Source organism: Oncorhynchus nerka, unplaced genomic scaffold (genome assembly GCF_034236695.1).
Source record: "Oncorhynchus nerka isolate Pitt River unplaced genomic scaffold, Oner_Uvic_2.0 unplaced_scaffold_1514, whole genome shotgun sequence".
Taxonomy (NCBI): Eukaryota; Metazoa; Chordata; class Actinopteri; order Salmoniformes; family Salmonidae; genus Oncorhynchus; species Oncorhynchus nerka.
In genome coordinates this window covers 10,467-33,530 of record NW_027039803.1, presented here as the reverse complement: position 1 = coordinate 33,530, position 23,064 = coordinate 10,467, and the positions used below count along the sequence as shown (strand labels likewise).

The window sequence follows — 23,064 nt, the reverse complement described above, 5'->3', positions numbered from 1 at the left end:
AACCAGGTCTGTATAACAATTCAATAATGATGAGACGGGAGACAGGAATCAGTTCAACCATTTATCTGGAACGTGATCATCTCAACACATACAAACCCCCATGATGCTCTGCTGCACAACCCCAATACACAACAAATACATCATACATAAGTAAAATGGACAGTAAACAAAACTCAGAGGACTTTAAATGTTCAGTTATAGAAAGTAGGACCATGGGACAGGGTCAGAAAGGTCATTGTGTTTGATACCTGGTTACAGAGGTGACATAAGGTCCATTATAACACAGTGAAGTAGAGGTGGGAGCTAAAAGCAGACATGGACAGTGAGACGGTGTGAGGAGGTCAGGGGTCAAACACTAGATCAGGACAGGTAGAAATGGCAGGGCTGGGAATAGACAGAGACACATTCTGATCATGGCTCAGAGGTGACCTGAGACACCCAATCAGAAGATGCCATAACAAAGTCCTGACCTGAGACACCCAATCAGAAGATGCCATAACAAAGTCCTGACCTGAGACACCCTGATCAGAAGATGCCATAACAAAGTCCTGACCTGAGACACCCAATCAGAAGATGCCATGCTACAAAGTCCTGACCTGAGACACCCAATCAGAAGATGCCATAACAAGTCCTGACCTGAGACACCCAATCAGAAGATGTCATAACAAAGTCCTGACCTGAGACACCCAATCAGAAGATGTCATAACAAAGTCCTGACCTGAGACACCCAATCAGAAGATGCCATAACAAAGTCCTGGCCTGAGACACCCAATCAGAAGATGTCATAGACACCCAATCAGAAGATGTCATAACAAAGTCCTGACCTGAGACACCCAATCAGAAGATGCCATAACAAAGTCCTGACCTGAGACACCCAATCAGAAGATGCCATAACAAAGTCCTGACCTGAGACACCCAATCAGAAGATGTCATAACAAAGTCCTGACCTGAGACACCCAATCAGAAGATGTCACAACAAAGTCTTGGCCATAACAAAGTCTTGTGTGTGACAGAGGGACACTGAGTCGCCATCCTCCCAAACCCAAAACCCTGGATAGAGGGGCTCAGTGAAATTGGAGGTGAATGTGATCAGGTGGGTCAGTGTGTCAGAGGAGGCTCTATAGAAGGACAGAGTTCCAGCTGGCCAGTCCAGATACACTCCTACTCTGTGGGGGCTGGAGGGGCAGACGTCTATGGTAGTGGGATTATTATTGTGACAGGCAGAGTAACTGTTGTCAGAGCAGAACAGACCTCAAATCTCTCTGGGTGATCAGGATACGGCTGCTTCTCTCTCCTCCATGTCACCTTTCTGTTCTCCTCAGACAGAGAGAGGAATCTGTTTACTGTGTTTAGGTCCAGTGTGAGATCACAGACATCTGATGGATGAGAACAGAAAGAGAGCAGAGAACAGAAAGAGCAGAGAGAACTCTGTTGCTATAGTGACCCTGCATTACAACACTATGTTGCTATAGTGACCCTGCATCACAACACTCTGTTGCTATAGTAACCCTGCATCACAACACTCTGTTGTACAAATTGTTTAATTCTATTTCACATATTTTATTGTTTTGTATTTCATCTCATATTTGTTTCATGTTTCAACCAGTCGCAGGTTAACATCAACCTGACAGAGGAAACGTAAAATCAATAACCAAACTGTTTTCACAATTAATGTCACAAATCCCGCCGAAGATGGTGCCTCTTCCTGTTCGGGCGGCGCTCGGCGGTCGTCTACTAGCTGATCCCCTTTTCTGTTTCATTTAGTTTAGTTGCACCTGTTTGTTGTTTGGGTTTTGGGCTGTTTAAACCCCGGAGGCCCGCTGGCTTTTCTGTTCATGTGGATTATTGTGGATTCCGTCTTTCTGGACAGTTCCGTCCTGTTTGTTGGGTTGCGCCCTTGTGTTTGGCCGTTACTCTGTTCTTGGAATATAGATCCACGTTTTGAACCCTGCTCTCTGCCTGACTCCTCCACCCAGAAGATCCACATGTTGAACCCTGCTCTCTGCCTGACTCCTCCACCCAGAAGATCCACGTTCTGAACCCTGCTCTCTGCCTGACTCCTCCACCCAGAAGATCCACGTGTTGAACCCTGCTCTCTGCGCCTGACTCCTCCACCCAGAAGATCCACATGTTGAACCCTGCTCTCTGCCTGACTCCTCCACCCAGAAGATCCACGTTTTGAACCCTGCTCTCTGCCCCTGACTCCTCCACCCAGAAGATCCACGTTCTGAACCCTGCTTTCTGCCTGACTCCTCCACCCAGAAGATCCACGTTTTGAACCCTGCTCTCTGCGCCTGACTCCTCCACCCAGAAGATCCACGTTTTGAACCCTGCTCTCTGCCCCTGACTGCTCCACCCAGAAGAACCACGTGTTGAACCCTGCTCTCTGCCCCTGACTCCTCCACCCAGAAGATCCACGTTTTGAACCCTGCTCTCTGCGCCTGACTCCTCCACCCAGAAGATCCACGTTTTGAACCCTGCTCTCTGCCTGACTCCTCCACCCAGAAGATCCACGTTCTGAACCCTGCTCTCTGCGCCTGACTCCTCCACCCAGAAGATCCACGTTTTGAGCCCTGCTCTCTGCCGGACTCCTCCACCCAGAAGATCCTCGTTTTGAACCCTGTTCTCTGCCTGACTCCTCCACCCAGAAGATCCTCGTTTTGAACCCTGCTCTCTGCCTGACTCCTCCACCCAGAAGATCCACGTTTTGAACCCTGCTCTCTGCGCCTGACTCCTCCACACAGAAGATCCTCGTTTTGAACCCTGCTCTCTGCCTGACTCCTCCACCCAGAAGCCTTTACAATTAACAAAATTGTTTTGACAATTAACAAGCTTTTTCTTGTTTCAAGTATGTTTTGTTATGAAAAGTACAATATATCCTTGTATACTTGTACAACTATGGAGTGTATGTCCATATATAATTGTACAATTTGTTATTCAACATAAAAGACAACAAATGATCACACGGGTGTTTTAAGTGTTATAAAACAGGAAGAGGTCCTCACAACTATAGGAAGACGCGCATGTGTGTGTGTCCAGTGTGTGTCCTGTGTGTGTGTGTTTGTCCAGTGAGTTTGTGTTTGTCCAATGTGTGTGTGTGTGTGTCCAGTGTGTGTGTTTGTCCAGTGAGTATGTGTGTGTCCAGCGTGTGTGTGTGTTCAGTGTGTGTCCAGTGTCTGTGTGTGTGTCCAGTGTGTGTGTGTGTTCAGTGTGTGTGTGTTTCAGGTTATTATTTACAGGGACACTGAGGAGTCAACCTCATAAACCCCAAACCCTGGACTGAGGGGCTCAGTGAATGTGGAGGTGAATGTGATCAGGTGGGTCAGTGTGTCAGAGGAGGCTCTATAGAAGGACAGAGTGCCGGCTGGCCAGTCCAGATACACTCCTACTCTGTGGGGGCTGGCGGGGGGGACGTCTATGGTAGTAGGTTTATTATTGTGCCTGGCTCTGTAACTGTCTGAGCAGAACAGACTCCAGGACTTGTCATTGGCTCCAAGCCAACAGTCATCAACCCTTCCTCTCCTGCTGATTCCTTTATATGTCACTCCAATACCAGCCCTCCCACTCCACTCTGCCTCCCAGTAACAGCGCCCAGTCAGACCCTCTCTACACAGCACCTGTCCACAGACTTCAAATCTCTCTGGGTGATCAGGATACGGCTGCTCCTCTGTCCTACATGTCACCTTTCTGTTCTCCTCAGACAGAGAGAGGTGTCTGTTTACTGTGTTTAGGTCCAGTGTGAGATCACAGACATCTGATGGATGAAACCAGACACAATATTAGAAATCATCATCATTCACATTAGAATGTTAACTCACTTTTCACTAATTCATTTAATGTAGATGTTTCTAGGTATCAAAAGGAGAAGTTAAGGTAACTTGAGACTTGTTGAATGATCATATGTTATACTGTATGGTAATATTAAACACACTTATTCCCATTAATTACACACACACTGTCAAAGCAACTCCCTGATTTCTGCTTCTGTAGAACTACAGCTGATATTTAATATGACCAAGTAAGTAATGATGTTGGTCTTTGACTTTGACTTAACTTGAGTTAAGACTTATTCTTAGTCATATTCTTCACAGCAGTCAACACTCACATTTTCTAAGTCCAGGTTTTATTCTGTTCTCTCCACCATGTTCCACACTGTAGCGGTAAGCAGAAGAACAGACAGTCATTGAGGGATGCAAATGTTTGTCTGTGTGTGTGTGTTTGTGTGTGTGTGTGTGTCCAGCGTGTGTGTGTCCAGTGTGTGTTTATCCAGCGTGTGTGTGTGTCCAGTGTGTGTTTATCCAGTGTGTGTGTGTGTCCAGTGTGTGTGTGTCCAGTGTGTGTGTGTGTGTGTCCAGTGTGTGTTTATCCAGTGTGTGTGTGTGTGTCCAGTGTTTGTTTGTCCAGTGTGTATGAGTGTCCAGTGTTTTGTGTGTGTGTGTGTGTCCAGTGCTTGTGTGTGTTTGTCCTGTGAGTGTGTCCAGTGTGTGTGTGTCCAGTGTGTGTGTGTGTGTGTCCAGTGTGTGTGTGTCCAGTGTGTGTGTCCAGTGTGTGTGTCCAGTGTGTGTGTGTGTGTCCAGTGTGTGTGTGTGTGTGTCCAGTGTGTATGTGTGTGTGTTTGTGTGTGTGCACTGCGTGTGTGTACTGTGTGTGTGTGTGTGTGTGTCCAGTGTGTGTGTGTCCAGTGTGTGTGTGTCCAGTGTCAGTGCTTGCATGTGTGTGTGTGTTTGTGTGTGTGTGTGTGTACTGTGTGTGTGTGTGTGAGTCCTGTGTGTGTCCAGTGTGTGTGTGTGTGTCCGTGGAACCCAGTGTGTGTGAGTGTGTACTGTGTGTGTACTGTGTGTGTGTGTGTGTGTGTGAATCCAGCGTGTGTGTGTCCAGTGTGTGTCTGTATGTGTGTGTCCAGTGTGTGTTTGTCCAGTGTGTGTTTGTGTGTGAGTGTTTGTGTGTGAGTCCTGTGTGTCCAGTGTGTGTGTGTGTGTGTCCAGTGTGTGTGTGTGTCCAGTGTGTGAATCCAGTGTGTGAGTCCAGTGTGTGTGTGTGTCCAGAGTGTGTGTCCAGTGTGTGTGTGTCCAGTGTGTGTGTGTTTGTCCAGTGTGTGTGTGAGTGTTTGTGTGAACTGAACTCACTGAACACTGAACACACACACACACCTACACACACACACACACACAATATAACATTGTCTAAGTGGTGGTATGAATGTTTGTCTTAACCAGCCTGATAAGTCAAACATGTCTGATATGGACATTGACATAAACCCTCTACATACTTGAGTTTCTCCAGTCTGCAGTGTGGATCCTCCAGTCCAGCAGAGAGCAGTCTGACTCCTGAGTCTCCTGGGTGATTGTAGCTCAGGTCCAGCTCTCTCAGGTGTGAGGGGTTTGACCTCAGAGCTGAGACCAGAGAAGCACAGCCTTCCTCTGTGACTAGACAGCCTGACAGTCTGCAAAGAGTCAAATCATATTTAAATCACACTGATATTCTTTGGTGGTGAAAATCGTGGCAGTATATTTTTTCAACATATTCAGATATATCAGTGTCCTGAAACCTTCCATATCTATTCATAAATGAATGTATCATCATAAAAAATGACAAATGATCAAAGTATTGCCTGCAGATAGAAACATGTACAGTACAAATATTATATTAGACTGACCAGACCAGTTTAAAAAGCAGTATCAGTCAGAAGACAGACAGTGAGGAATCAGATTTAGATTGTATTGAGTATACAGTCCACACCATATCTATTTAGACAGTGAGGAATCAGATTTAGATTGTATTGAGTAAACAGTCCACACCATATCTATTTAGACAGTGAGGTATCAGATGTAGATTGTATTGAGTATACAGTCCACACCATATCTATTTAGACAGTGAGGTATCAGATTTAGATTGTATTGAGTATACAGTCCACACCATATCTATTTAGACAGTGAGGTATCAGATGTAGATTGTATTGAGTATACAGTCCACACCATATCTATTTAGACAGTGAGGTATCAGATTTAGATTGTATTGAGTATACAGTCCACACCATATCTATTTAGACAGTGAGGTATCAGATTTAGATTGTATTGAGTATACAGTCCACACCATATCTATTTAGACAGTGAAGCTAACATTTCAAATGTGGCTCTATTCTCCAACATTTTGGATTTGAGGTCAAATGTTTCATATGACGTGACAGTTTATAATGTCACCTTTAATTTGAGGGTATTTTAAGACATATGTGTTTCACTATTAAAAATGAAAGCAATTTATGTTTCCAGTCTCCCCATTTGAAGAAGTCTTAAGTATTCTGAACAATTCACTCATAGTGTATTAAAATAGTCAAAAATGTAGTTTTTTGTCGTAAACTCTGAATTATGAATAATAATGAGTGAGAAAGTTACAGAGTAACGGCTTTCTAATGGTGAAGGAGAGTCGGACCAAAACGCAGCGTGTCGATTGCGATTCATGTTTTAATAAACAAACGTAACACGAATCTAAACAACACTACAAAACAATAAACTAAACGAAAACCGAAAACAGCCTATGTCAACTAACATCTAACACGGACATCAAGACACTCAGGACAATCACCCACAATACAACCAAAGAATATGGCTGCCTAAATATGGTTCCCAATCAGAGACAACGGTAAACACCTGCCTCTGATTGAGAACCACTCCAGGCAACCATAGACTCTCCCAGAACACCCCACTAAGCTACACACCACATACAAAAACCCATGTCACACCCTGGCCTGACCAAAACATAAAGAAAAACACAAAATACTTCAACCAGGGCGTGACACAGAGGCTACAACAAAACATGCTAACCTCTCACCATTACCAATAACAGAGACTACAACAAAACATGCTAACCTCTCACCATTACCAATAACAGAGACTACAACAAAACATGCTAACCTCTCACCATTACCAATAACAGAGGCTACAACAAAACATGCTAACCTCTCACCATTACCAATAACAGAGGCTACAACAAAACATACTAACCTCTCACCATTACCAATAACAGAGACTACAACAAAACATGCTAACCTCTCACCATTACCAATAACAGAGACTACAACAAAACATGCTAACCTCTCACCATTACCAATAACAGAGGCTACAACAAAACATACTAAACCTCTCACCATTACCAATAACAGAGGCTACAACAAAACATACTAACCTCTCACCATTACCAATAACAGAGGCTACAACAAAACATGCTAACCTCTCACCATTACCAATAACAGAGGGGGTCTGATATTTGTACCTCTGTAACTTTCTCATTCATCATTATTCCCGATTCATTCATGATTATTCATAATCATGCTAACATCCACATGAATGTAGAAGTGTTCAGAAACATCTTCTATTCTTACTGACAATACAAGTGAAGTGACTCCAAAATGACAGGACATTATTCACCATTTAGTTTCTATTAGGAAAAACATCTAAAACACAACCAAGACAAACTGGAAATACATTCAACAAGTTAGTAGAATCACAAGCTTGATGTAATCACTGCAGGCATGGAATATGGGACCAAATACTAAACGTATGACTACTTTAATACACTATAAGTGAATATAACCGAATAATTACGACTTTTCAAATGGGAGAACTACATACATAAAGTGCTTTCATATCTGATAATACTGACCTCAGAGTCTCCAGTTTACAGTGGGGATTCCCCAGTCCAGCAGAGAGCAGCTTCACTCCTGAATCCTTCAGGTCATTGTTACTCAGGTCCAGCTCTCTCAGGTGTGAGGGGTTTGACTCCAGAGCTGAGACCAGAGAAGCACAGCCTTCCTCTGTGACTCCACAGCCTGACAGCCTGACAAAGAGATCATCATGACTTCACAAACACACTGTTTATTTAACACCAGTAGTGTAGAAGGACAATGGCAGATGCATTTGGTTTATTCCCCCAAACAACATATAGATTCATCTTCCGTTTCCTAGAATTGTATGGTCATATTGTTATACTAATGTGAAAATCAATGAATTTATTCAATATGTTTTTCAATATAATATTATATACATATTATAATACATATTTTTCTCTAAACTGAATATTTCTTCCTGATGATTAGTTCTTAAATGTCATTTTATTTACTCACAGAGCAGCTCTGGAGGCTTTGACCACTGGCAGCAGCCTCAGAAGACCTTCCTCTGATCTGGAGTATTTCTTCAGGTCAAACACATCCAGCTCCTTTTCTGAAGTCAGCAACACAAAGACCAGAGCTGACCACTGTGCAGGTGACAGTTTGGGTTCTGAGAGACTTCCTGATCTCAGGTATCTTTGGATCTCCTCCACTAGAGAATGGTCATTCAGTTCATTCAGACAGTGGAACAGATTGATGCTCCTCTCTGGAGAGAGATTCTCCCTGATCTTCTCCTTGATGTACTTGACTGTTTCTTCATGGCTCTGTGAGCTGCTTCTTGTCTTTGTCAGTAGACCTCGTAAGTGCTTCTGATTGGACTCCAGTGAGAGGCCCAGAAGGAAGCGGAGGAAAAGGTCCAGGTTTCCTGCCTCACTTCGTAAGGCTTTATCCACAGCACTCTTGTAGAAAGTAACTTCAGGCTCGTCGTTTGTTTGCAGTTCATCCATTAGATTCTCATTGTTGTTGATGAAAGAGAGGAACACATATACAGCAGCCAGAAACTCCTGAATGCTCAGATGAACAAAGCAGTACACCTTGTCCTGGTACAGCCCACATTCCTCTTTAAAGAGCTGTGTGCACAATCCTGAGTACACTGAGGCTTCATTAACATCAATGCCAGCCTCTTTCAGGTCTTCTTCATAGAAAATCAGATTGCCATTCACAAGCTGTTGAAAAGCCAGTTTTCCCAGTGACAGAATGCTCTCTTTATTCCAGTGTGGACCTGTCTCTTCTTTCCCAAGATACTTTTCATTCTTCTGTTTGGTATGAAACACCACAAGGTGTGTGTACATCTCAGTCAGAGTCTTGGGCATCTCTTCTCTCTTATGTTTCAGCATGTGTTCAAGGACTGTTGCAGAAATCCAACAGAAGACTGGAATGTGGCACATGATGTGGAGGCTCCTTGATGTCTTTATGTGTGAGATGATTCTGCTGGCCAGGTCCTCATCACTGAATCTCTTCCTGAAGTACTCCTCCTTCTGTGGGTCATTGAACCCTCGTACCTCTGTCACCTGGTCAACACACCTGAAGGGATCTTATTGGCTGCTGCAGGTCGGGTAGTTATCCAGAGGAGAGCAGAGGGAAGCAGATTTCCCTTGATGAGATTTGTCAGCAGAACATCCACTGAGGTTGACTCTGTGACGTCCCAACAGATCTTGTTCTTCTGGAAGTCTAGGGGCAGTCGGCACTCATCCAGACCATCAAAGATGAACAGAACTTTGTACTTGTTGTAGTTGGAGATTCTGATTGTTTGGTTTCCATTGAGAAGTGATTAAGAAGTTCAATGAAAGTGTGTTTGTCCCCTTTCATCAAATTCAGCTCCCGAAAAGGGAATGAAAATACAAATTGGACATCCTGATTTGCTTTTCCTTCAGCCCAGTCCAGAATGAACTTCTGCACAGAGACTGTTTTTCCAATGCCAGCGACTCCCTTTGTCAGCACAGTTCTGATAGGTTTGTCTTGTCCAGTTAAGGGTTTGAAGATGTCGTTACATTTGATTGCAGTCTCTGGTCTTGCTTGTTTCCTGGTTGTTGTCTCAATCTGTCTCAGCTCATGTTCATTATTGACCTCTCCTGTTCCACCCTCTGTGATGTAGAGCTCTGTGTAGATCTTATTGAGAAGTGTTGGGTTTCCTTGTTTAGCGATCCCCTCAAATACACATTGAAACTTCTTCTTTAGATTAGATTTGAGTTCACGTTGGCAAATCACAGCGAGCTCATCTGAATCTAGAAATAACACAGAGGATATTAATATTACATCTGTTTTAATGTCTACAGTATTGTAGGACTGTTATAAAGTTGTAAATTATAATAATGTATTCTCTTAACTGACTGTATAAATGTGTAAATGTTTTCATAATGCATTACAGACTGGTGTGACTGATTATATTATTATTGGTATTATTGATGGTATTATTAATGTTCTCTCTCTAAATGAATCACCACAACACATCCCTGCTGCTACTTGATGAGGTCACTAGGTGTTGTGTTAAGGCTGCTACAATATCATTGAGTTACACAGCTACTTTAGCTGTACTTTAGCTACAGCTTTTAAATGTTATAAAACAGCATTCAACATGAGGCAGACAGATCTTACATTTCTCCAGTGTGTCAGCAAGCTCCTTCTGGTTCATTTTCCTCAGGATGTGCAGTGTGATCTTCAGAGCCCCCTCTCTGGCACTGCTCTCCTGCTTCTCATCTTCAGCATCCACCACTTCCTTATCCTGCTTCTGACTCTCAAAGCCTTGTGGGAGTTCTGGACTAAGAATCCTCTTGAACATCTTCAGCTCGTTCTTCACAAATGTCATAATTTTATCTTCAAGCATCTGGAATAAATTAAGTAAATAAGTTAAGCAAGAGAATAAAATGCTTTCTCATTAACACATTAATGAATGATTGACAGATCAACTTTACTTGAGGTAAACAAAAACAAATGTACATAACAGGACCACATACACTGAATATGGAGGCCAGGTCTGTTTGATGACTCTGGGAAGACTGACCACTGAGAATCTCTGACTCTGATCTCTCCTGTTGGTTTCTGTGGACAAAACATGAGATTACATCTCCTCATCCAGGGAGTACACACACACACACACACACACACACACACACACACACAGTGAGGGAATGTTGTGTTTGTTTAATTGTTTTAGGACTATGAGAATGGACAAAAGGATTAGCATATGGATTATGAAAACAACAACAATAAATGGGAAAATGGGAGAGGAGAAATGACTAGAGACAGTGTTGTTTAACTCACTGACCAGGACCCATGAGTTCTTCTTACCTTTGTTCAGTAGAAAAGTCTCCCTCTCTAAAGTTTATAGGTTGATCCATAGACTTATCACTCTTCATAGACACACAGCTGGGTACAGGGGAGGCTGGTCTCTCCTGCTTGATTGGACTTCAACACAACAGATACAAACATTACATCTCTCATCTACTCTGAGCTCAGATGGGGAAACATAAGAGTTTCATTCCAAAACACTATATATCACTTTTCAGAAATGTTAGTAAATTAGCTTTTATTGTTCAAAGCATTTCTGAAAGAGATTGGTGTGTTTTTTCTCTATCTAATCATGGGGTTGTTCACTATCTAATCATGGGGTTGTTCACTATCTAATCATGGGGTTGTTCACTATCTAATCATGGGGTTGTTCACTATCTAATCATGGGGTTGTTCACTATCTAATCATGGGGTTGTTCACTATCTAATCATGGGATTGTTCACTATCTAATCATGGGGTTGTTCACTATCTAATCATGGGGTTGTTCACTATCTAATCATGGGGTTGTTCACTATCTAATCATGGGGTTGTTCACTATCTAATCATGGGGTTGTTCACTATCTAATCATGGGGTTGTTCACTATCTAATCATGGGGTTGTTCACTATCTAATCATGGGGTTGTTCACTATCTAATCATGGGGTTGTTCACTATCTAATCATGGGGTTGTTCACTATCTAATCATGGGGTTGTTCACTATCTAATCATGGGGTTGTTCACTATCTAATCATGGGGTTGTTCACTATCTAATCATGGGGTTGTTCACTATCTAATCATGGGGTTGTTCACTATCTAATCATGGGGTTGTTCACTATCTAATCATGGGGTTTTCACTATCTAATCATGGGGTTGTTCACTATCTAATCATGGGGTTGTTCACTATCTAATCATGGGGTTGTTCACTATCTAATCATGGGGTTGTTCACTATCTAATCATGGGGTTGTTCACTATCTAATCATGGGGTTGTTCACTATCTAATCATGGGGTTGTTCACTATCTAATCATGGGGTTGTTCACTATCTAATCATGGGGTTGTTCACTATCTAATCATGGGGTTGTTCACTATCTAATCATGGGGTTGTTCACTATCTAATCATGGGGTTGTTCACTATCTAATCATGGGGTTGTTCACTATCTAATCATGGGATTATTCACTATCTAATCATGGGGTTGTTCACTATCTAATCATGGGGTTGTTCACTATCTAATCATGGGGTTGTTCACTATCTAATCATGGGGTTGTTCACTATCTAATCATGGGGTTGTTCACTATCTAATCATGGGATTGTTCACTATCTTATCATGGGGTTGTTCACTATCTAATCATGGGGTTGTTCACTATCTAATCATGGGGTTGTTCACTATCTAATCATGGGGTTGTTCACTATCTAATCATGGGGTTGTTCACTATCTAATCATGGGGTTGTTCACTATCTAATCATGGGATTGTTCACTATCTAATCATGGGGTTGTTCACTATCTAATCATGGGGTTGTTCACTATCTAATCATGGGGTTGTTCACTATCTAATCATGGGGTTGTCCACTATCTAATCATGGGGTTGTCCACTATCTAATCATGGGGTTGTCCACTATCTAATCATGGGGTTGTTCACTATCTAATCATGGGGTTGTCCACTATCTAATCATGGGATTGTTCACTATCTAATCATGGGGTTGTTCACTATCTAATCATGGGATTGTTCACTATCTAATCATGGGGTTGTCCACTATCTAATCATGGGGTTGTCCACTATCTAATCATGGGGTTGTCCACTATCTAATCATGGGGTTGTTCACTATCTAATCATGGGGTTGTTCACTATCTAATCATGGGGTTGTTCACTATCTAATCATGGGGTTGTTCACTATCTAATCATGGGGTTGTTCACTATCTAATCATGGGGTTGTTCACTATCTAATCATGGGGTTGTTCACTATCTAATCATGGGGTTGTTCACTATCTAATCATGGGGTTGTTCACTATCTAATCATGGGGTTGTTCACTATCTAATCATGGGGTTGTTCACTATCTAATCATGGGGTTGTTCTCTATCTAATCATGGGGTTGTTCACTATCTAATCATGGGGTTGTTCACTATCTAATCATGGGGTTGTTCACTATCTAATCATGGGGTTGTTCACTATCTAATCATGGGGTTGTTCACTATCTAATCATGGGGTTGTTCACTATCTAATCATGGGGTTGTTCACTATCTAATCATGGGGTTGTTCACTATCTAATCATGGGGTTGTTCACTATCTAATCATGGGGTTGTTCACTATCTAATCATGGGGTTGTTCACTATCTAATCATGGGGTTGTTCACTATCTAATCATGGGATTGTTCACTATCTAATCATGGGGTTGTTCACTATCTAATCATGGGGTTGTTCACTATCTAATCATGGGGTTGTTCACTATCTAATCATGGGATTGTTCACTATCTAATCATGGGATTGTTCACTATCTAATCATGGGATTGTTCACTATCTAATCATGGGGTTGTTCACTATCTAATCATGGGGTTGTTCACTATCTAATCATGGGGTTGTTCAATGACAGATATGTATTTGTTTAAAATCACTTGATGTCTTCATTTCAGAGAGACAAATAATCATGTTTTTTTTCCGCAAAATGCTATATATTTGCCTCACTCTCAAATGTTACCGCCGGAATAATGAGGCTATAAGGAGTACCAGTACTGAGTCAATGTGCAGGGTACCAGGTAGTTGAGGTAATAATGAGACTATAAGGAGAACCAGTACTGAGTCAATGTGCAGGGTACCAGGTAGTTGAGGTAATAATGAGACTATAAGGAGAACCAGTACTGAGTCAATGTGCAGGGTACCAGGTAGTTGAGGTAATAATGAGGCTATAAGGAGTACCAGTACTGAGTCAATGTGCAGGGTACCAGGTAGTTGAGGTAATAATGAGACTATAAGGAGTACCAGTACTGAGTCAATGTGCAGGGTACCAGGTAGTTGAGGTAATAATGAGACTATAAGGAGTACCAGTACTGAGTCAATGTGCAGGGTACCAGGTAGTTGAGGTAATAATGAGACTATAAGGAGAACCAGTACTGAGTCAATGTGCAGGGTACCAGGTACCACACACACACACACACACACACAGTGAGGGAATGTTGTGTTTGTTTAATATTGTTTTAGGACTATGAAAATGGACAAAAGGATTTGGAAAATGGGAGAGGAGAAATGACTAGAGAGTGTTGTTTAACTCACTGACCAGGACCCATGAGTTCTTCTTACCTTTGTTCAGTAGAAAAGTCTCCCTCTCTAAACTGTAAAGGTTGAAACATTAGAAAACATTAGAAAAGTTTCACAAATAGAACTGACTTCCAGACGTTAGTTAATGGCGCGAGGAGTGTGTCATTTTTAATGACGAGATTAATTTAGCGACGCGAGCGTTGTAGTCAGTCTGTCAGCCCCGCTAAAAGGCTGGTGTCGTTACTCTGCCTTCTCCGGGGGATGTTGAGGTAAATTTACTAACCGGGAGGGTTGAATTATGTAATTTATTGGAGGGCTGGAAGACGCACTCTCGAGGTTGTTTACTCACAATATCAGATATTAAGATGATTTTTATAATGAATGTATACTGAGGTTGAGGTTCTGACTAGTGATTATTTACCCGGTGTTCAATACCTGCTATTGAGGCGCCCTGAAAATAATATTCAAAAGTTCGGTCCTTGGACACAGAGGGGTTAAACACTAAAGTTACCGTCCATCTAGTGAAGAGAGGAGAACCGGACAGAGGTAGCCAGCATCCATCAACGAGAGAAGGAGAAGCCTCACCGGGATTTAACAGGTGGAAGAAACAACCGGGGAGCCGGTGATGATGTAGTGGTAGCTATGGTAACTAGGATGCTGCTGGTAGAGTAGCTAGCTAGCTTACCGAGCTGTACCGACTAGCTAGGATAACTAGGATGCTGCTGGTAGAGTAGCTAGCTAGCTTACCGAGCTGTACCGACTAGCTAGGATAACTAGGATGCTGCTGGTAGAGTAGCTAGCTAGCTTACCGAGCTGTACCGAATAGCTTGGTTAGTTAGCAGGTCGTTCGTCTGTCCCTCCTCTCGATGATGAATCCGGTGAAACACAAATTGAAACAAGGATAGAGAGTGAAAAGGATCTGGCTACACTCATACTGTCCCCGACCGTAAAGAAAAAAGCAAATTGAACAATAAACTTCGGTGTCTCAACACTAACAAACTCCATCGTTATTCCCCGAGATCACCTCAGTCCACTCTGCGCGTAACCGGCTTGGCGCCACACCGAACGTGGACGCGGACAGTTCTGTACGCAATATTTAGGACACCTGGTGAGCTGTCCTAAGTAGTTAAGAGTTAACAGCAGGTGTCCTAAGTAGTTAAGAGTTAACAGCAGGTGTCTTGATAATACTATAGAATAATGCAGTGAGTCAGTGGTTCCTGAGCCACATGTAATTGCATTGTAGTAGTTAAAAGAATGTTTTATATTTCTATATGATCAATCCATTAATAATATAGACCAACATGCAACAGTATGTCTTGTGCTTTTGGCAATGATTTATGTATAATAATTATGTATAACAAGTGATACCATGTATGTCTGTGGCGGCAGGTAGCCTTGTGGTTAGAGTGTAGAGGTGGCAGGTCGCCTTGTGGTTAGAGTGTAGAGATGGCAGGTAGCCTCATGGTTAGAGTGTAGAGATGGCAGGTCGCCTCATGGTTAGAGTGTAGAGATGGCAGGTCGCCTTGTGGTTAGAGTGTAGAGATGGCAGGTCGCCTTGTGGTTAGAGTGTAGAGATGGCAAGTCGCCTTGTGGTTAGAGTGTAGAGGTGGCAGGTCGCCTTGTGGTTAGAGTGTAGAGATGGCAGGTAGCCTTGTGGTTAGAGTGTAGAGGTGGCAGGTAGCCTAGTGGTTAGAGTGTAGAGGTGGCAGGTAGCCTCGTGGTTAGAGTGTTGGGCCAGTAACCGAAAGGTTGCTAGATTGAATCCCTGAGCTGACAAGGTAAAAATCTGCCCCTGAACAAGGCAGTTAACCACTGTTCCTAGGCAGACATTGTAAATAACATCTGCTAACCATGTGTATGTGACCAATAACATCTGCTAACCCTGTGTATGTGACCAATAACATCTGCTAACCCTGTGTATGTGACCAATAACATCTGCTAACCATGTGTATGTGACCAATAACATCTGCTAACCATGTGACCAATAACATCTGCTAACCATGTGTATGTGACCAATAACATCTGCTAACCCTGTGTATGTGACCAATAACATCTGCTAACCATGTGTATGGGACCAATAACATCTGCTAACCATGTGTATGTGACCAATAACATCTGCTAACCATGTGTATGTGACCAATAACATCTGCTAACCATGTGTATGGGACCAATAACATCTGCTAACCATGTGTATGGGACCAATAACATCTGCTAACCATGTGTATGTGACCAATAACATCTGCTAACCATGTGTATGTGACCAATAACATCTGCTAACCATGTGTATGTGACCAATAACATCTGCTAACCATGTGTATGGGACCAATAACATCTGCTAACCATGTGTATGTGACCAATAACATCTGCTAACCATGTGTATGTGACCAATAACATCTGCTAACCATGTGTATGTAACCAATAACATCTGCTAACCGTGTGTGTGACCAATAACATCTGCTAACCCTGTGTATGTGACCAATAACATCTGCTAACCCTGTGTATGTGGCCAATAACATCTGCTAACCATGTGTATGTGACCAATAACATCTGCTAACCCTGTGTATGTAACCAATAACATCTGCTAACCCTGTGTATGTGACCAATAACATCTGCTAACCATGTGTATGTGACCAATAACATCTGCTAACCCTGTGTATGTGACCAATTTGATTTATATCTGGGACTAAGTTTGTTTATGTGTTGGCTTTATGTTCTGTGTGGGTGACCAGTGAGCTAAGATAAGGCGTGGCTTTACCTAGCATAGACTTACACATGACCTGGAGCCAGTGGGTTTGGCAGTGAATATGTAGCGAGGGCCAGCCAACAACAGCATACAGGTCACAGTGGTGGGTAGTGTATGGGGCTTTGGTGACAAAACGGATGGCACTGTGATAGACCGCATCCGATTTGCTGAGTAGAGTGTTGGAGGCTATTTTGTAATTGACATCGCCGAAGTCGAGGATCAGTAGGCTAGTCAGATTTACGAGGGTATGTTTGGCAGCATGAGTGAAGGAGGCTTTGTTGCAAAATAGGAAGCCGATTCTAGATTTAATTTTGGATTGGAGATGCTTAATGTGAGTCTGGAAGGAGAGTTTACAGTCTAACCAGACACCCAGGTATTTGTAGTTGTCCACGTATTCTAAGTCAGAACCGTCCAGAGTAGTGATGCTAGTCGGGTGGGTATCTGTAGTTGTCCACGTATTCTAAGTCAGAACCGTCCAGAGTAGTGATGCTAGTCGGGTGGGTATTTGTAGTTGTCCACGTATTCTAAGTCAGAACCGTCCAGAGTAGTGATGCTAGTCGGGTGGGTATCTGTAGTTGTCCACGTATTCTAAGTCAGAACCGTCCAGAGTAGTGATGCTAGTCGGGTGGGTATCTGTAGTTGTCCACGTATTCTAAGTCAGAACCGTCCAGAGTAGTGATGCTAGTCGGGTGGGTATCTGTAGTTGTCCACGTATTCTAAGTCAGAACCGTCCAGAGTAGTGATGCCAGTCGGGTGGGCGGGTGCAGGAAGAAATCAGTTGAAGAGCATTCAGTTTTACTTGGGTTTGAGTTAACAGAATGCAACCTTTTAAAAGTTAGATTTTTAAAACCTTGTCTGTTTTGTGCTCTCAGAATCAGACCTTCAGTCTCTAGTCTAATGTAGACCTCAGACCACTAGAACAGCTGAGCAATCTAACACCTGTCTCAGACCACTAGAACAGCAGAGTAATCTACCACCTGCCTCAGACCACTAGAACAGCAGAGTAATCTACCACCTGCCTCAGACCACTAGAACAGCAGAGTAATCTACCACCTGCCTCAGACCACTAGAACAGCAGAGTAATCTACCACCTGCCTCAGACCACTAGAACAGCAGAGTAATCTACCACCTGCCTCAGACCACTAGAACAGCAGAGTAATCTACCACCTGCCTCAGACCACTAGAACAGCAGAGTAATCTACCACCTGCCTCAGACCACTAGAACAGCAGAGTAATCTACCACCTGACCACTAGAACAGCAGACCACTAGAACAGCAGAGTAATCTACCACCTGCCTCAGACCACTAGATCAGCTGAGTAATCTAACACCTGCCTCAGACCACTAGATCAGCTGAGTAATCTAAAACCTGCCTCAGACCACTAGATCAGCTGAGTAATATAACACCTGCCTCAGACCACTAGAACAGCTGAGTAATATAACACCTGCCTCAGACCACTAGAACAGCTGAGTAATCTAACACCTGCCTCAGACCACTAGAACAGCCGAGTAATCTACCACCTGCCTCAGACCACTAGAACAGCCGAGTAATCTACCACCTGCCTCAGACCACTAGAACAGCAGAGTAATCTACCACCTGCCTCAGACCACTAGAACAGCAGAGTAATCTACCACCTGCCTCAGACCACTAGAACAGCAGAGTAATCTACCACCTGCCTCAGACCACTAGAACAGCAGAGTAATCTACCACCTGCCTCAGACCACTAGAACAGCAGAGTAATCTACCACCTGCCTCAGACCACTAGAACAGCAGAGTAATCTACCACCTGCCTCAGACCACTAGAACAGCAGAGTAATCTACCACCTGCCTCAGACCACTAGAACAGCAGAGTAATCTACCACCTGCCTCAGACCACTAGATCAGCAGAGTAATCTAACACCTGCCTCAGACCACTAGATCAGCTGAGTAATCTAAAACCTGCCTCAGACCACTAGATCAGCTGAGTAATATAACACCTGCCTCAGACCACTAGAACAGCTGAGTAATATAACACCTGCCTCAGACCACTAGAACAGCTGAGTAATCTAACACCTGCCTCAGACCACTAGAACAGCCGAGTAATCTACCACCTGCCTCAGACCACTAGAACAGCCGAGTAATCTACCACCTGCCTCAGACCACTAGAACAGCCGAGTAATCTACCACCTGCCTCAGACCACTAGAACAGCTGAGTGATCTAACACCTCCTGCCTCAGACCCCTAGAACAGCCATGTAATCTAACACCTCCTGACTCAGACCACTAGATCAGCTGAGTAATCTACCATCTGCCTCAGACCACTAGATCAGATGAGTAATCTACCACCTGCCTCAGACCACTAGAACAGCTGAGTAATCTAACACCTGCCTCAGACCACTAGAACAGCTGAGTAAACTAACACCTGCCTCAGACCACTAGAACAGCTGAGTAATATAACACCTGTCTCAGACCACTAGAACAGCTGAGTAATCTAACACCTGCCTCAGACCACTAGAACAGCTGAGTAATCTAACACCTGCCTCAGACCACTAGAACAGCTGAGTAATCTAACACCTGCCTCAGACCACTAGAACAGCTGAGTAATCTAACACCTGCCTCAGACCACTAGAACAGCTGAGTAATCTAACACCTGCCTCAGACCACTAGAACATCTGAGTAATCTAACACCTCAGACCACTAGAACATCTGAGTAATCTAACACCTCCTGACTCAGACCACTAGAACATCTGAGTAATCTAACACCTCAGACCACTAGAACAGCTGAGTAATCTAACACCTGCCTCAGACCACTAGAACAGACCACTAGAACAGCTGAGTAATCTAACACCTGACCACTAGAACAGCTGAGTAATCTAACACCTGTCAGAACAGAACAGCTGAGTCAGACCACTAGACAGCTGAGTAATCTAACACCTGCCTCAGACCACTAGATCAGCTGAGTGAGTCATTAAATTATTTCTTGCCCTTCCGCATGACTTTATACACAGAAGATCTCTGCTAAACACAGAATCACATGGTTTATCAGTCTCTCTGTGACCACAGATGAATTCAGAACAAAGTTGCAATTGATTCAAACAAGGGACGTAAACAAATTAGCTGCAAATGAAAACTGAGATGATCATTAAACTATGAACTGGCTTTAGGCCTATTTCAATCACATTGTTCAGTATATTGAGTTCTATTTTGCTGTAGGCCTATTTCAATCACATTGTTCAGTATATTGAGTTCTATTTTGCTGTAGGCCTATTTCAATCACATTGTTCAGTATATTGTTCTATTTTGCTGTAGGCCTATTTCAATCACATTGTTCAGTATATTGAGTTCTATTTTGCTGTAGGCCTATTTCAATCACATTGTTCAGTATATTGAGTTCTATTTTGCTGTAGGCCTATTTCAATCACATTGTTCAGTATATTGAGTTCTATTTTGCTGTAGGCCTATTTCAATCACATTGTTCAGTATATTGAGTTCTATTTTGCTGTAGTTCAGTATATTGAGTTCCTATATTTCAATCACATTGTTCAGTATATTGAGTTCTATTTTGCTGTAGGCCTATTTCAATCACATTGTTCAGTATATTGAGTTCTATTTTGCTGTAGGCCTATTTCAATCACATTGTTCAGTATATTGAGTTCTATTTTGCTGTAGGCCTATTTCAATCACATTGTTCAGTATATTGAGTTCTATTTTGCTACTTGTAGACTACTGTCTGTAATTTGTCTCAATATATTTCATGATGTGTATCCTAACATGAACATAATGATGTGCTACTGTCTGTAATTTGTCTCAATATATTTCATGATGTGTATCCTAACATGAACACAATGATGTGCCAAATCTGTGATTTAGTGCATTTCTTGGGGGTCATTAGAATAACCGCCTCAGTATTTGCAGCCAGAGGGGATAATATAAACTGATCCGTGGTCAGTATTGTGACATAATTATAATGTTAAGAACATATTTCAATGGAGAAAGCTGATCTGAGAGCAGCGCTCCCTTTCTTTCCATCCTATCAGTATTGATAAATGCTCCACCAGACCTGATACCTTGTTGTGCTGCTGATCCAGTTTCTACTGGTCTGACTGAGGATATGAACTCTGACCTGTTCACCAGACGTGATGTGCCAAATATGGGATTTACTGCATTTTAATTGGGTAAGCATTAGAATAAGTCTCCTCAATCTTTGAAACTATAGGTGATAATAGAAGCTGACGTGTTCTTGTGCCTTGTAAATAAAGAAGAAAAGGAGTACCAGTACTGAGTCAATGTGCAGGGTACCAGGTAGTTGAGGTAAAAATGATTATATGAGGACCAGTACTGAGTCAATGTGCAGGGTACCAGGTAGTTGAGGTAATAATGAGACTATAAGGAGTACCAGTACTGAGTCAATGTGCAGGGTACCAGGTAGTTGAGGTAATAATGAGGCTATAAGGAGTACCAGTACTGAGTCAATGTGCAGGGTACCAGGTAGTTAAGGTAATAATGAGACTATAAGGAGTACCAGTACTGAGTCAATGTGCAGGGTACCAGGTAGTTGAGGTAATAATGAGACTATAAGGAGGACCAGTACTGAGTCAATGTGCAGGGTACCAGGTAGTTGAGGTAATAATGAGACTATAAGGAGTACCAGTACTGAGTCAATGTGCAGGGTACCAGGTAGTTGAGGTAATAATGAGACTATAAGGAGGACCAGCACTGAGTCAATGTGCAGGGTACCAGGTAGTTGAGGTAATATGTACATGTAGTTAGGGGAAAATGTGACTAGGCACAACAAACACACACACACACACACACACACACACAGGGAGGGAATGTTGTGTTTGTTTAATATTGTTTTAGGACTATGAAAATGGACAAAAGGATTAGCCTATGGATTATGAAAACAACAACAATAAATGGGAAAATGGGAGGAGAAATGACTAGAGACAGTGTTGTTTAACTCACTGACCAGGACCCATGAGTTCTTCTTACCTTTGTTCAGTAGAAAAGTCTCCCTCTCTAAAGGATATAGGATGAATCATAGACCAGTCACTCTTCATGGACACACAGCTGGGAACAGGGGAGGCTGGTCTCTCCTGCTGGATTGGTCTTCAACACAACAGAGACAAACATTACATCTCTCATCTACTCTGAGCTCAGATGGGGAAACATAAGAAGAGTTTCATTCCATAACGCTATATATCAATTTTCAGAAAAGTTCGTAAATGAGCTTTTATTGTTTAAAGAAGTTAAGTTAATGTTAAGTTATGTTTTTTTGTTAAATGAGGAGTTGGCATGTGGGTACCTGCTTCTATAAACCAATGAGATGCAGCGCGAACTGCGTCACAAATAGAACTGACTTCAAGACGCTCGTTGGCGCGCGAGAGCAGTGTGTCATTTTTAATAACGAAATTCATTTAGCGACGCGAGCGTTGTAGTCAGTCTGTCAGCCCCGCTAAAAGGCTGGTGTCGTTACTCTGCCTTCTCCGGGGGCATGTTGAGGTAAATTTACTAACCGGGAGGGTTGAATTATGTAATTAATTGGAGGGCTGGAAGACGCACTCTCGAGGTAGTTTACTCACAATATCAGATATTAACATGATTTTTATAATGAATGTATACTGAGGTTGAGGTTCTGACTAGTGATTATTTACCCGGGGTTCAATACCTGCTATTGAGGCGCCCTGAAAATAATATTCAAAAGTTCGGTCCTTGGACACAGAGGGGTTAAACACTAAAGTTACCGTCCATCTAGTGAAGAGAGGAGAACCGGACAGAGGTAGCCAGCATCCGTCAACGAGAGAGGGAGAAGCCTCACCGGGATTTAACAGGTGGAAGAAACAACCGGGGAGCTCCATCGGTCCACAAGAAATGCAGACAGCCGGTGATGATGTAGTGGTAGCTATGGTAACTAGGATGCTGCTGGTAGAGTAGCTAGCTAATTTACCGAGCTGTACCGACTAGCTAGGATAACTAGGATGCTGCTGGTTAGTTAGCAGGTTGTTCGTCTGTCCCTCGTCTCGATGATGAATCCGGTGAAACACAAATTGAAACAAGGATAGAGAGTGAAAAGGATCTGGCTACACTCATACTGTCCCTGACCGTAAAGAAAAAAGCAAATTGAACAGTAAACTTCGGTGTCTCAACACTGTAACAAACACCGTCG

General features: G+C 42.8%; 2 protein-coding genes and 1 long non-coding RNA gene across 3 annotated transcripts; all 3 read right to left on the bottom strand.

Moving 5' to 3' along the window:
* Positions 1 to 619: 619 nt before the first annotated feature.
* Positions 620 to 5,439, bottom strand: LOC135568525 (uncharacterized). Its single transcript, XR_010462667.1, has 3 exons — positions 5,270 to 5,439; positions 4,106 to 4,152; positions 620 to 1,376 (listed from the first exon to the last, which is right to left on the bottom strand). It is a non-coding gene; the product is annotated as an uncharacterized LOC135568525 (long non-coding RNA).
* A 1,933-nt stretch (positions 5,440 to 7,372) lies between these two features.
* On the bottom strand, positions 7,373 to 9,178 carry LOC135568524 (NLR family CARD domain-containing protein 3-like). Its single transcript, XM_065015317.1, has 2 exons — positions 8,120 to 9,178; positions 7,373 to 7,833 (listed from the first exon to the last, which is right to left on the bottom strand). Exons 1-2 carry the CDS (start codon positions 9,049 to 9,051, stop codon positions 7,608 to 7,610), a joined length of 1,158 nt encoding a protein of 385 aa, XP_064871389.1. The 5' UTR covers positions 9,052 to 9,178; the 3' UTR covers positions 7,373 to 7,607.
* Positions 9,179 to 9,334: 156 nt separating this feature from the next.
* LOC135568527 (NACHT, LRR and PYD domains-containing protein 3-like) lies at positions 9,335 to 22,855 on the bottom strand. Its single transcript, XM_065015319.1, has 5 exons — positions 21,891 to 22,855; positions 10,952 to 11,068; positions 10,618 to 10,702; positions 10,259 to 10,487; positions 9,335 to 9,888 (listed from the first exon to the last, which is right to left on the bottom strand). The coding sequence occupies exons 1-5, from the start codon at positions 21,956 to 21,958 to the stop codon at positions 9,335 to 9,337; spliced, it is 1,053 nt and encodes a 350-aa protein (XP_064871391.1). The 5' UTR covers positions 21,959 to 22,855.
* Between the last annotated feature and the right edge of the window lie 209 nt (positions 22,856 to 23,064).

What these genes read in the sequence shown, in the direction of transcription:
- LOC135568524 (XM_065015317.1), bottom strand. Translation starts at nt 9,051, where the DNA reads ATGTGCCACATTCCAGTCTTCTGTTGGATTTCTGCAACAGTCCTTGAA. An exon ending in AAAGCCTCCAGAGCTGCTCT is followed by an intron (nt 7,834 to 8,119) that starts GTGAGTAAATAA and finishes TCTCTTTGTCAG; the next exon opens with GCTGTCAGGCTGTGGAGTCA.
- LOC135568527 (XM_065015319.1), bottom strand. Translation starts at nt 21,958, where the DNA reads ATGAAGAGTGACTGGTCTATGATTCATCCTATATCCTTTAGAGAGGGA. An exon ending in ACCTGGCCTCCATATTCAGT is followed by an intron (nt 10,488 to 10,617) that starts GTATGTGGTCCT and finishes AATTTATTCCAG; the next exon opens with ATGCTTGAAGATAAAATTAT. An exon ending in TGCTGACACACTGGAGAAAT is followed by an intron (nt 9,889 to 10,258) that starts GTAAGATCTGTC and finishes TGTTATTTCTAG; the next exon opens with ATTCAGATGAGCTCGCTGTG.